The sequence below is a fragment of the Prionailurus bengalensis genome, chromosome C1 (assembly GCF_016509475.1).
Source record: "Prionailurus bengalensis isolate Pbe53 chromosome C1, Fcat_Pben_1.1_paternal_pri, whole genome shotgun sequence".
Taxonomy (NCBI): domain Eukaryota; kingdom Metazoa; phylum Chordata; class Mammalia; order Carnivora; family Felidae; genus Prionailurus; species Prionailurus bengalensis.
Genome location: NC_057345.1, coordinates 64904641 through 64919671, shown reverse-complemented (window position 1 = coordinate 64919671; position 15031 = coordinate 64904641). Strand labels below are relative to the sequence as shown.

General features: G+C 40.4%; 1 protein-coding gene across 3 annotated transcripts in view; it reads right to left on the bottom strand.

The window, feature by feature from the left end:
- The window catches only part of AK5 (adenylate kinase 5), a 264423-nt gene extending 251885 nt beyond the window's left edge, over positions 1-12538 (bottom strand). For 2 of the 3 annotated variants that reach the window (XM_043575314.1, XM_043575315.1), the window contains exons 1-3: positions 12155-12537; positions 7649-7835; positions 1861-2028 (exon numbers count right to left, since the gene is read on the bottom strand). In XM_043575314.1, the coding sequence (XP_043431249.1) occupies positions 1861-2028; positions 7649-7835; positions 12155-12214 (415 nt within the window). In that variant the 5' untranslated portion in view covers positions 12215-12537. Of the gene's footprint in view, positions 1-1860; positions 2029-7648; positions 7836-12154 lie in introns of all 3 variants that reach the window. The other variant, XM_043575316.1, reaches the window with a different exon arrangement.
- Between the last annotated feature and the right edge of the window lie 2493 nt (positions 12539-15031).

Below are 15031 nucleotides of genomic sequence, written 5' to 3'. Positions count from 1 at the left end.
TTACACCTTTTTCATGTACAATCAAGCCTCCATTTGTTTGTCTAATTAATAATCATCAATATTTTAGTAACAGCAAAAAGAAAAATAAAATTGAAAGAATATTTCATTATCAAATTGTGAAATAATTTCCAATTATTCTTCACCTGTAGCATAAAGCATTTCTTCATCTTCTGGGTAAAGACCTCAAGCTTTTTTTTTTTTTTTAATGTGTTTATTTATTTTTAAGAGACAAAGAGAGAGAGTGCAAAAGAGGTGAGGGGCAGAAAGAGAGAGAGAGACACAGAATCAGAGCAGGCCCCGGGCTCTGAGCTGTCAGCACAGAGTCTGACGCGGGGCTCAAACACATGAACCATGAGATCATGACCTGAGCCAAAGTTGGACGCTCAACCGATTGAACCACCCAGGCACCCCGGACATCAAACTTTTAAGCACACAATGCACAAAAATCCATTTTCAAGAATAGAAAGAGATTTATGGCAAACGGTGGCTACCATACGCTATAAGAATAATGACTTTAAAAAACCCAGTTTCTATACCGTCTTTCTACAGGGGTGCCTGGGTGGCTCAGTTGGTGAAGTATCCAACTTCGGCTTGGGTCATGATCTCATGGTCCATGAGTTCGAGCCCCATGTCGAGCTCTGTGCTGTCAGTTCAGAGCCTGGAACTTGCATTGGATTCTGTGTCTCCTTCTCTCTCTGCCCCTCCCCCACTAACGCTCTGTCTCTCTCAAAAAATGAATAAACATTAAAAAAAATTATACTGTCTTTCTACAACATTATTTTAAACAGTTAAGGGCTAAATATATTTGCAGTTTCATTTTCATTACATTTAGAGATGTACCAATGTCACTCCTTCTAGTCTGGTGAACTTAGATTCTTGTTATAGCTTGGTGTATTTATTTGCATGCTTTCTTCCTAATTGTCATCATCATTATATCTTCTGGAAACAGTACTTCTTTACATGGGGCAGTATTCATTTGCCCTCTATTAACAATTACTGACTAGAATAGCTTTGAACATTTCACACTAGATTTTTGCTTTTGGTCATCTCTGTGAAAGCTGAGTCAAATTGGAAAGTGAGACAATGATCACATATTTACGTGTTCACAGCTCTTTTCATGATTTTTACAGATTTTGAGGAAGTTGGGATTTGCAAGAACAGTCAAAAATGCAATTTACGAAAATTAAACATTTTGCATATCTGTTTTTTGTGCAATGGTAGCAGATTGATATTTTCATACTTATTCATAGAAATAATTTTAAAAATTAACTGTTATTATTATTTTGATAAATACTCAAATGGTAGGTGCTCTGTAAAACACTATGCTACTAGATTTGCTGGTCTGAAACATCAAAATTCAGACTTTATTTTAGGTGCCAATTTGCTACAATGATGATTCATTTATATGTGTCTTTACCAACATATTATTATTTCCCTTTAAGGTTAATAGTGAATAAAAATTCAATATGTTGAGTAAAAAGATAAAAAAGCCACATCGTGTTTAGAAAACTTCTACTGGATTCAGTTATATATGTTAAAAATTAAACAGACGAAACCATAGGACAATAAATATTGAAGAGATTAATACTTTCAATTCATTGTAGACAATTTCTAGGACATTGTAATGAGAGTCTATAAAAGTGTAATAGGCATTAGATTATATAATTATAACAATTCTGTTTTATGAAAAATTACACTAAAATATTTCCATCTACTGTCTCTTGAGCTTTTGTTTCTATTGTTTGTCATTATCCAACTCAGTATTTGCAAATAAACATAATAATAAACGTAATTTCTTGAAATGTAAACATATAAGCAAAGATAGCAATAGTATAAGAATTTTACTTTCTGTCCTCATACCTATGACAAGTATGATTTTTGGTCGAGGTCTAGTAGGATCAAAAACATCATACTCCTCAATTAACTCTGCAGTCTCGGAGAGGTCTGTATCACTTTCTATGGAGAATTGATGGATTGGAGGGAGACGATCATACCGCCGATATGGAAAGTTTGAATTTTCAGGCATCACTGCAAAAGAGTAAGATAACTTTGAAACGGGAAAAAAAGCATAATAAAACAGATTTTGTACTAGCCAATTAGCAGAAGAAAAATTTTAAACTAAATGAGTTTGATTTTTTCAACTGAAGAAGACCCTATCCTACAAGTGGTCTGCAAACTTTTCTTAAAGGGCCAGACATTCAATATGTTGAGATTTGAACAGTCTCATACTCAAGTTGCTATGGTAGCAGAAAAGGGATCAAAGACAATATATAAACAAATGGATGAGCTTGTGTTTCAATAAAACTTTATTTATAAAACCAGGTAAGGAGCCTGACTCAGGGCATGGGTCATAGTTTGCCAACCCCTGTTCTGGAGGAACCTTCTTAAGCACTGCCTAATCTTACTTGATAGTTTGTATACATCCTGATCTCTGCAAATGGTGCTCCCTACAGTTTGTAGTATAGAATCTCACAACTCTCACAAGTTCACAGCCGCTAACTCGTTATTAGCTAACAGCTAACGTGTTGTTCAAGGCTCAACTGTGGTTCACGTGGTCATGGCTCCTTCCTTCCTCACCCTAAGTGTCAGTACTCTGGGAGGCACAGAGAAGCCCTAATTACCCAAAAGGCACCTGCACAAAAGAGACAGCAAGTCACTTGGTCTTCCATGAGGGATTTGGCTGTCGGGACTACTGGATTTTAGCATGGCATAATGCTCACATCTCTTTCTGGGGTGTTGATCAGGTAAAACTGTTCATTCTCTGTTGATACAATAAATGAGCTCATTGACTGCTAACCCATTGGACTCACTTCAGTTCTGTGAAAAGAGTAATCTGAAATGATAGTGATTATTCTTTAGAAAATTCTAGAAAGGGTGTATGATAGGAAAGGTACTGACAACGGTATCCTGTTCTGCCTCGAAATTGAATTGCTACACCCAACACCAGGCAAAACTCTCAGCATTATCCTCAATTAGTTTCTTCCCTCACCACTCATATCTACTGCCATAGACTTTATCTCTAAAATGTATCCCAAATGCATATACTTTTCTCCATCTCCACTATTACAACTTTTCCCCAACCACCATCATTTACCTGGACTACTGTTAAAGACTCTTTACTGGTCTGCCTACTTACAAGCTTGTGCCCACAATCCACTGCCTGAAATACTCTTCCTGATGCCATCCTATGGCTGCCTGCTGCTTACCATTCACACCTCAGCTCAAATGACACCGTCTATCATATGACTTTACTGACTTTTTAATCTCGAATAGTTAACTTCAAGGACATCACTCTAGTAATGCTCTACACAGCATCTACTACTTCATCATCTGAAAGGTGTCTATTAATTCATTGTTTGTCTTTTCCCATTAGAATGTTCAGTTTCAGGAAGGAGGGTCCTTACTTATCTGGAACCATATCCCTGGGATCTAGAACTATCTTGGCACATAGTCAGTGTCCAATAAATATTTGTTGAATTAGTAACAAAGACAATAGCCTTGCTGAAATAGTTGGTTTCCCATAAAGGAAAGCCAGAAGATGGGTAGGCAGAGTGTGGCCACAGGGTGGAGGGCCTTGACCACCAGGGTAAAGGGTTTAGCTTCAATCTAGTAGAAAGCCAGTGGAGATTTGGGGGATGGGTGGGTAGAGAAGTGACATAATAAGATATGAAATACATTTTTTAGGAAGATTAATCTGGTGGTGGTTAGAATAAATTTAAGTGGGGAGATAAAGAGAAGAAAGAATAGCAGCCAGGAGTCAGCAGGGGTCAGGAGTAACAGGTGAGAAATGAAGGCTTCAGTTGGAGGAGCAGCATGAGAAATGACATGAGTGGTTGGGTATGAAGAATATGGTTAGGGTTGGGATCTGTGACATGAAAGGAGGTGACAGTCCAAAAAACAATTGCCAGGGTTCAAGTCTAAATGAAAAAAAAGAACACATTGCATTTAATATGCCATCTTTCTGCTCTCTCTTTTCTGATCCAGAAATAGTGGGCTTCTACATCATAGCCTCTTCCTCTATGTTAGGAACTCCTGTTCTCTGTTCCCTGGTATATACTCAAACTCCTCCATCCTTCTCTAGCTAACACCTACTCAGCTTTCTGTCTCCAAGCATTAGCATATCAGTTCTTCCAGGAAGCCTACCCTGAACCCTAGCCTAGGTTGGATCTATTTCCCTGTTAATATGGTTGATTTTATAGCATATGGTATTTTCTATAGCACCCATTGTACTTCTGTTTACATATGTTTTCACCATTAATATTTTTTATTCCATAGTCAAAATAATCACCAACTTCATCATTTTTATTTAAAAAATTTTTCCTGATTAATATAATTTTATACAAATTCTTAACAAAATAACCTCAGCATTATATTCTATACCAAATTTTTATGTATATATATATCATATATATAATGCATATGCATCAGAATTGTATAGGGTGTCTATCTATACTCCTACAGTATTTACGAAGCATTTCTTTTTGATTTCTTTTAAAATTTTATTTTTTGTTTTTCAATTGAAGTATCCTTAACATAGTGTTATATTAGTTTTAGGTTTACAATGTAATGATGCAATAATTCTATACATTTCTCAGTGCTCAGCAAGACCAGTAGACTCTTAATCCCTTTATCTATTTTATCCATTCCCCCCCCCCCCCCGCATCACCTCCTCTCTAGCGATCATCAATTTTTGTCTGTGCTTAGGAGTTTGGTTTTTTGTTTGTCTTTTTTTCTTTGTTAGTTTGTTATGTTTTAAATTCCACATATGTTTTAAATTCCACAAATCATACAGTGTTTGTCTTTCTCTGTCTGGTTTATTTCACTTAGCATTATACCCTCTAGGTCACTGCATGAAGGCAGGTACCATGTTTGTTCTTTCTTGGTGGCTGCATCCTCAGTCCTAAAAGAATGACAACAGTAGTGCTCAATAAATGGTCATTTTAATGCTCAACTGACTCATTGACTGACTTCATGGAAATAAGAAAAGGAGAAGGGAGCGCAGGTACTGAAGCAAATATGCTACACTTGTTTTTAAACATCTTGAGTATAAGATGACAATGAGATATTCCAGAACAGAAGCTCTATGGACATTTGGAACTTTGGGACTAGAACTCTTATTTATAACAAATTATTTGTTCAATTGTTTGGCAGGAAAAAAAAAGATGCTTATCTCACATGTATAGTAAAATCCTTTAAAGAAGTATCAGTTAACAATTTATCCTTGCTTTTTATCATATTTTTATGTATGAAAGTAATTTGCCTAAATGGTTAAAATGTTTTATTTCATAGAATAATTTTTCATGGTATTATATATTAGCACAGCTATGTCAATATTTCAGCAAAGTATACATGAATCACCTTTTATTTCTACAAATAATCATGCTTTAAGTTACTGGGAACTTACCAGTTTTCTTTAACTTAATAATATATCCCGTAAATTATAGCTAAAACTTACATAGCACAAGTGTGTAAACCATTTGATAAAATAAATTTTATTACAGAAAAGTCTATTTAGAAACCATTTTCTGTCTTTTAGCATGTGTCCTAGATATAGGAAGGTAATAAGACATTCTTGTCATCATAATACATTGAAAGGTTCTATTTGATGATTAATTAAAAGATCTCTGAGTAGGAATTCTGGTAAAGTATTATTAAGTACGGAGATTCTAAAATTAACAAACAATTTTAATTCTAATTAAAGTTAAATCCACATTTTCCATTCCTGTTTAAGCTTATCCTGCTAAATCAGGAGCTCCAACTTGTCATTTGTGTGCCCAATATAGCCTCATAGACGGGTTTTGTTCAGCTAAACATTTTCCCAAAATTTGTACATGACTGCCTTTAGACAATGACTGTTCTAATTTGACCACAGTCCCCACTGTTCCCTATTACACACTTGGTCTGCCTGGCTTCTATGTATCATCAAGTCAAATAAGTATAAAATAGAAGCATTCAGGCTTCATTTTGTTGCAAAACAGTCACTTTGTACACCCAGGCTGAGAGCCACTTTTTTATTAAGGGAATGTTATATGCTGTTAGATTTAAATTTTAAAAGGCAAGAATATTTTAGACTAACTCCAGTAATACCTGAGGTTTGTTAGTGCTTTAAGGCTAAACCTTAAAGCGGCTCCCTAAACTTATCTCACTTGATTTAACAAGGGCATGGGGCATGTATTTAAGATTGAGCCAGGTTCCACCAGTACGACAACACCCTGGGAAGTAAGTTAGCTGTCTTGGGAAAGTATATGAACACTTCAAGCCCGTGAAAACATCATTTTGTTCACTGAAGCAGAAATTTACTAAGTGGTGTGCCCCAGTGGTAACTGGCACTTAACACTCAGGCCTACATGACCAAGTGATGATTCCTGCATGAAGATGTCTCTGAAAAAATGTTGTTTCTGCTTACCCTTTCTGTATGTTTCTTTCTTTTTTTAAAAATTTTTAAAAAATGTTTATTCATTTTTTGAGAAAGAGATGGAGACAGAGCATGAGTGGGGGAGGGGCAGAGAGAGCAGGGGGAGACAGAATCCCAAGCAGGCTACGGGCTCTGAGCTGTCAGCACAGAGCCCGACGTAGGGCTCAAACCCACGAACTATGAGATCATGACCGAGTGAGACATTTAACTGACTGAGGCACCCAGGCACCTCTCTGAGCGTGTTTCTTAAAAATTAACACACTATGTCTTTTCCCCACACTACATGCAAATAAAATCTAAGTGACCCATGTAAATAAAACAAACTAAGGCTTATCTCCCTTTTGTATTTACTACAAACACTATAATACTTGTATTACAAATACTTCAAATTCTGTCTGTCTGGCTAAAACTTTTCACGGTACAATTTTTGAAAATGGTGCAAATTTTGAAAATGTAATGATCTTGGCCACTGGGAAAGAATAAATTTAGTTTCCCTTGATTGGAAACAAAATTTCACTTTACACATACTATTATACTTCTCGATTTCATCCAGAGTCTAAAGGCTGGTTGGCTGATGTTGAACCACTAATTTTGATAAGCATGTATTTCAGAAAGCTATCAGAATATACTATGAACCTCCTCTAGTGAACTCTAATTCTTAGTTCCAAACTATTCCTAAAATTGCTAGACAAGTTCATGTCTTCTACTTCTTTTATAGCAGCTAAATGCCTAGTCTAATGTATTGAATTCAATAGCTGCATAAAAAATACTTGTTGGATTAACTAGTATAAACTTAACATGCATTTATGCGGATGCATTAATATGAACTCTGTGTTAGGAAACACATTATTCCAAGCTCTTCCCAGCTAATAAAAAAATGTTGAATTGTTACAGAATAACAGTTTTGTCTATCCATTTATTTGGGGAAATCTTATTTGCAATGTTAAGAAAAATTCAGTTCGCTAATGTAATTCATTTTGCAAAATATTGAAGGTAGAAGTATACAATTTCATTAAGCCTTTAGGGAAGTGCTGGACAGTGGTATGTGATTTTGTTCATCTTATCACAGAGGCGATTAGAATTAGGAGCAGAGAGAGTGTAATCATGTTCCAGGGCCAAGTATCTTTCCAGGTTTTTAGAAACATAATAAATTAAATAAGTGCCTACAGTCTATATGGTATGTTTTAAAGAGAACTGCTGTAACTGTAAACTATTATTCTACATATACATTACCATTTCTTAGAAAGGATCTCCGTGATTGTCCTCCATTGAGCGGAGGCAAGGTCTTCTTTTCCTGGCTGACAAATGTATCCCACTTCACCTTGTCGCAGCCGCCTAATTCCTTGACTTTCTTTAAACAACTTTCCAAGTACTCTACTGGGTCTTCAGGCTTCGAACACATCAGTCCATTCAAAAGGCTCTGAAATACAACAACAAAATATGCCCACATAAAATATGCTTTCAAACTACCTTTGTTAAAATAGTGTATGTCTCATTGTTAAATTCTGGGTTGTTTTTGTTCTTTGCATTTTTTTTTTTAACGAACACGATTTGATTGAGTAATTAAGATAACCCCTAAATTCTTGACCAATTAACTTTTAGCTCAGCATTTTCTGCCTTTTAAACAATTCAGGCAACTACACAGTTTAAAATGGAGGCACCATATCAAAGTCAGATAAAGTGCACTGTGTAAAAATGCTCCAGTCATTATTCATCTTATTTCTACCCAAATTTTTTTAAAAGTAGGATTCATGCCCAGCATGGAGCTCAACACAGTGCTTGAACTTAAAACCCTGAGATCAGGACCTGAGCTGAGATCAAAGACCCGAGCTGAGATCAAGAGTTGGATGCTTACCCAACTAAGCCACCCTGGTGCTCCATTCCTACCCATTCTTAAAGGCTCCAAGCCTCAGTTTCTTCATTTGTAAAATAGGAGTACTAATACCTACTTCAGAGAGTTTTTTAAGGATTAAAAAAATTAATATTTGTAAAGTACATATTAAGGGCCTGGCACATAGTGAATACCCAATAAATATTGGTGATTTTAGTTAATATTATTGTTACCAGGAAGTCTCCCCTAAGCTCCCAGTTTGGGTTGTGGACCTCTTCCTTTGCATTCCATATTACCCAGAAAAAAACATCTTGCCTGTCATTTATACTAAAACCATCAGTTGATGTGTTGGTCTCATATTCCAAACTGTAAACTCTTCAACAACACAGTGTAGGTCTCTTTTATTTTTCAGTCTCTAGCCCCTGACACTGTCTCTGGCACACGGTAGGTACATATTGGACTGTTTTGTAACTAGGAAAAAAAAATGTATTCAAACCATAGCCTCAAGCGTTATTATTTGATCTATAATAAGTCACCACCATATCCATTGACATTACAGAGGAAAAACCTGGTGTCCAATATGTCACGTGTACTCATTTCTAAAAATGCTACAAATTTGGAAATGCTGACTCCTGGGAACTGGACTGATGTGTAAAATATTTTCCTTCACAGTATTTCATGGAAAAAAACATAGAGGATTATTATCACCAATATACATTATTAATGCACAACACACACATCCTTTGAAAGGCTGACATCTTTGCTAAATACAGTATTTTATTTTCAGGTTATTCTTGTGCAATTTGCTCCAAGTGGTAGGCAGTTATTCCCAGGTATATTTGTTCTCTCAAATCCCAAATAGTGTGAGTTAGAATGTTCTGAGAAGCTCCACAGCAGAAGGAGAGGAAAATCTAATCTGGGCATTCACATTCAGTTTTTGTGTCATGATCTGTGTTATATACACACAGACACACAGACACACAGACACACAAACACACACATTGTGTTTCACTCCTGACATTGCTCTGTTAATATACTTAACTGTGGCAGTGCTTACTCTGTCTTTGTATGCCTCAGTTTCCCCAATGCACTCTCAACCTTGTGTGGTATTATTATCCCCATTTTATAGATTAGGAAACCATGACATAGAGATATTAGTGAGTTGATCAAGGTTATTCAGCTAGAGACCTGTAGGCCCAGGATTCCAACTCAATATTTTTTTTAAGTTTCTTTATTTTTTTTTTTTGAGAGAGAGAGTCAGGGAGAGGCAGAGAGAGGGAGAGAGAGAGAGAAAGAGAGAGAGAGAGAGAGAGAGAGAGAGAGAGAGAGAGAGAGAATCCCAAGCAGGCTCCACACTGTGTGCACAGAGCCCAACGTGGGGCTGGATCTCACGAACCGTGAGATCATGACCTGAGCTGACATCAAGAGTCAGATGCTTAGCCCACTGAGCCACGCAGGTGTCTCCAAAATCAATGCTTTTGATTCCAAAACTCACATATTCCTCTCTATATATCTTGCAAAAATATGATATGGGATAAAAAGAAAATGCTAGATTATCTGTACCCCATACATAATCCAACTACAATAGGAATCACTCAAGGTCTCTCTTTTTAAAATCCCTATTACAGCCTAAAAAGAGTGAACATACTCAATGATATTTTTTTTTTACTGGAAAATATATATTTCTAGCCTCCCTAAGCAAATCTGACTCAGATACATGTAGTTGTTTCACAGTATATCTATTCAATAGCAATTACTTAATCTAAAATCTATAGCTGAAGCAGTATTTTTGGTTTGATAGATACCTAATTGATAAACTCTGTATACTTAGAAACTTTGCATACCAATATTGTGATTTGACGGAGAAAATCCAGTTTGGAACCAAAGCATTTGGTTTTGCTGTCTACACTTATCACATGGAGAGCTGCCAGGTTTTACTTCCATCTTGTGCTGGTAAAGCATAGATTCTTACTGGAAGGACGGAGCCTCTGGAGCCTCTGCAGGTCACCACAGTAATCTTCCGTCTTCCAATTGTCCAAGATTGCACTTAAGTACATTGTGTTACTGCATTTCACCTGAAGGAATGGACTTCCTTCTCTGGGTGGGCACTATTTTAAAATATCCCATCCACATGCAGAAAAACAAAACAAAAAGCATAATACCTGAACAAAAACCCCTGCCATTGTGTTTGCATTACACAGTGTAGATTTTCATGAACAAACTATCAAAAATCTGTGGTTACCAAAGAGAAAAACAGTACCCGTATTTATAAAGAAAACAGACATACTATTAAGCAGCACTTTGCCATAAGGAGACAGTCCTGCAGATGTTTCTAATTATTCTTTTAGAAGCACAGAAATGAAATTGATCTCAGTAGTAGTATTTATAACAAAAACCTTCAGCTCTTCATCTCTGTGTTTACTCTTTGAAAATTAAAAAGGAAAAGAAAAGAAAAGAAAAGAAAAGAAAAGAAAAGAAAAGAAAAGAAAAGAAAAGAAAAGAAAAAACTCTTTAAGAATCCTACCTACCTCCTAGGACCTGTCCTTATGCAACACCTTCTGATTCTTTCAAGCCTGAGTAACACACTTCCTAGGTTTGGGTATCACACACGAGGCTTGTGCTCAGTGTGTGGTTTACCTGGAAATCTTGGCCTCAGCCCAACCTGAAACTGGTGGCTTACAGAGGTGAGATAAAATGAAGATCTGCAATTATGGTGGCCCATTTTAATGAAAATTTGGGGAAAACGGGCATAAAATTCTTTTTCCAAATGGTGTTTTAAAACTCCTTTTAGCAGAAACAGATTCCTCCCCCCCCCCCCCCAACCCGGAGAAAGAACTCATGACCTTTGGTTTATTGGATCAGTCTACAGTCTATTATCTTTCAGAAATGGGGGGCCAGGTTGGTAGTATGGAATTTCTCCTTTTGGGGCTCCATCTATGAAGCTTGGCTCCCTTCCATTTTTTTTTTTTAAACCAAAGAAAAAGCACACAGAATTCAGGAAGATTTCAAAATGCAAATATGGAGAGAAGAAAAGGAAGCAAAAGACTCTGCGATGTAGGCTGAGGTTTAGAACTAACCAAGGTTCCTTTAGTTCATCCCTCAAGCCTCCTCTCCCACATTCCCAAAGTGGTCCCTATCCCCCGGGGTCCTTGGTGGAGATGATGTTGTGATGCGGTCCGAAGACAGAGCAACAGGAGTCATGCCCGCCTTGCCGCTCCCTCTCCGACTTGGTTTCTCTAGGTGGGCTGGAGAAGGCAGGCGAAAGCTACAGCCGGAGAGGCGAGCAAAGAGAATGATCTCTTCCAAGGCAACGGAAAACGTGCTCAGGAGTTCATTCACCGAAAGCGCATAGCAGCGCTGGATGCCTGCCACCCGGGAGGTAGTGCTGCACTCGACGGGTTTGGATTTGCGTTTTGCATCTTCATCCCTTTTCTCCGAGCTGCTTCCGTCCACACTTCCCCTTCATCGCGGGGTCCTGACCCCGCGGCGTGCGGAGGGGCTAGGGCTCTCGACCCCTACGTTTGAAGTCCCTGCTCGCTCCCGAGCGCCAGCGCACCAGCCTTGGCCTGGCCTAACCCCCAGGGAGTGGGGCCGACGGCTGCCAGCAGCCCACCCTCCACATCCGAGCGGTACGCCGAGGGCAACCTGCTTCCAGAGCTCCGCTGGAAGACTGAAACTTGATCAGTGAGATGCGGGCTTCTGAGCCCAGCCAGCGGACAAGGATCCCGGCAACCCGCTGGAACGGCGACGACCCGGGCAAGCGGGAGAGCGAGCTTCTGCACCCCCCTTCACTTCTGTGCCCCGAGCCAGCAAGGTGGGACGGGGCGCGGCTTCCTCCCCCCAACCCTGGAGCCCCAGAGATGCCTTTCCCCGATCCTCCCGGCCGCCTGCCAGCCTTAGCCCCCTACCTCGAAAAGCTGAGGGATTTCCCTGCGGGCCAGATACTCCTTGGCATCGTTGGTGTTCATGGCTGTGCCGCGCGTGCCTTGGGGCGCGGGTGGGGAGGTTCCCGGGCTGCGGCGACCTGGGCTGGGCTTGACGGGCTCCGCGCAGAACACGGGTGCAGCCCTGGATCTCACCCGCAAACACTCCCACGCTCAGCTCTGCCTGCCCAGGCCAGAGCCCCCCTCCGCCTGTCCCCGGGGCCTGTGGTCTCTGCGCTCTCGCCGCCCCCGCCTCGCTGCTGGTCCCCGCGCCGGAGCTGCGGGCTTGGAGCAGCGGCTTTCCCGGCTCCCAGGCAGCGCGGCCACCAGAGGAGGGCGGAGGGAGCGGAGGAGGGCGGACAGCGCGGCGGACGCAAGGCAGCAGCCCGCTTGCCTCTCCGGCTCAGCGCGCCCCGCTCTGCGCCTCCCGGAGCCGGGTCTGCGGCTGCGGCCAGTCACGCTGCGCGGGCGGGCACGGGGTGCGGGGGTGGGGACGGGCGCGCGCTGGGGGCTCTCAGTCACACCCCTCCCAGTCACACAACCGCCGGGGCGCGGCGCTGCCCTAAGCGCGCGGCCAGGGGACGCAGCAACCTGGGACCAGGTGGCCAAAGGAAGAGTCTAGGGGTTCTAGGAACCTGTCCCCCACCCCCGCCCGCCACCACAGAGTTACTCCTGCATCCCCTGGAGTTCTCGGGAAGAAACCTAATTGTTACAGAATTTGTCATGTGTTCCTAAGGTTACCAATCTTTCATCACAGGGAGCTGGAGGTAAGGAGAAAAGGGGATTCCATGGTGTGGAATCCATCCTCTTCAGATAATTTTTAGACTTGGGGTGTTTCTGTCCTTCAGGAAAGTTTTGCTAGCTGCTTTCTAATTTTTCCCCGTCAAGCTCACAGATCCTTACAGATTTCAGTGTAAGGGCATGGAGTGAGGCTGGAATCTTCATTAACAGAAGGATTAATAAGTAGTCAACTAGTTAACCTCCACAGAGAAGAAAGGGAAGGTGGAGGAGAGAAGTGGGTGGTGGGGCGGGGAGAGCTGGAGACCGCTTAAATTGGAAATGTGCTTGGTGGGTGGCCTGGGCACCATCATTAATTGAATCTGAAGGGTGTGTAGTCAGTGGACCGTGGGCCATCAGAGCACCCAGGGGCTGTCTGGTGCACTGAGGCAGCCGTAAGAGTAGAGAACCTTGCTATTAAACACGCCATTATCAAGGTATACCCATCCTCCTCCTAGCTCCCAGGATGACTCATTTCCCCCATTAAGATGTCTTTTCACTGCCTGTTTGAAAGATGGTTTATGCCACCCTGAGAATATGACCTCTGTGTGCAGGGCCTGACACTATGGGAGGGTGTGTGAGATAAAAGGTGGCTCTGATGGCCACTGATACCTGCCAGGGAGAGGAGGAACACTGCGACTGTTTCCCAAAACCAGTGTCTGAATGTCCATTTCATGTGCATCTTTGAAGATCTTTTCTTGATTCCATTTCTTGTCACACAAGGAACTGCCACTGAAGCCTTAACTATAGCTGCAATCCTGTTTTACCCAAGGGAGGGAACTCAAGAATTAACCGAGTCTTGTAAAGTAAATGAAGTTTCCTGAACACTTGTGAAACCATGTCGTATGGTAGCCTTAAATGAGGCAGGTGTTCCAGTTCCACAGAAATTGATTTCTGCCCTCAGAATATACCACAACATTTACAATCCCAGCTTCTGACATCCCTTACCTTATCTGAGAGCAGGTGATGGCCGTAGTTAAACATTGTCTCTTCCCTATGCAACAATGCTTGAAAAGTGCCAGAGTCCATGGCACGAAGCCTACTTTGTGAGCAGGCACAGCTGAGATGAAGCACCTAGGATTTAAGAGGCCACTTTCTGCAGGACCTTTCAAGGTCACCTTTTACAGACAAGAATCTGGCAGAGCACAGCTTACACCCTCTCTCCTAGGGAAGAATGTAACCTAAATAGGTATATAATTCTGAATGCACTTTAGTGTAGCCAGGCAAGGATGCCAACTTGCTTATACGAAGAGAGTGGATAAAGAAGACTGCGTTACACTAAATAAATAGTCTAGAGAGTCTGAAAAACAGTATAAGCATACCTCAGAGATAGTGCAGGTTTGGTTCTAGACCAATGCAATAAGGTGAGTATTGCAAAAAAACAAGTCAAACGAATTTCTTGGTTTCCTAGTGGGTATAAAAGTTATGTTTATGAATATTAAAATGTGTAACAATGTTGTCTAAAAAATAATCTGCATACCTTAATCAAAAATACTTTATTGTTAAAAATACTAACCCTCATCCGAGCGTTCAGTGAGTTGTAATCAATGATCACAGATCACCATAACAAATATAAGAATAATAACAAAGTTTGAGATATTGCAAGAATTACCAAAATGTGACACAGAGACATGAAGTGAGCAAATGCTATTGGAAAATGGTGCCAATAGACTTGCTCGACACAGGGTTGCCACAAACATTCAATTTGTTAAAAAAATCACAATAGATGCAAAGCACAAGAAAGCAAGGTGTAATAAAATGAAGTATGCCTGTAACTGGAAATATGGCAAGTTTTCAGGTAGCCTTATGCATTGACAATCAGTGCTTTTCATTGTGTTCCCGATGTATGAGAAAAGCAAGATATTCATAATTATTCTTGCAAAGGAAGTTGTGGCCACATAGAGAAAGGTTGTGTGAGAGAACTATGGTGCTTAAAAGCCAGGCTGGTGGTTTGGGAGAGGGGAAAGAGAAAGGACAAGGGAAAACAAATACATGCTCGCCATGGGAAAGCTGGTGCATCATTGCCTGGTATGAAATTCTAAATATGAGTATGTGGGGGTTCGTGGCTCATTGCTCCTTGTTTAT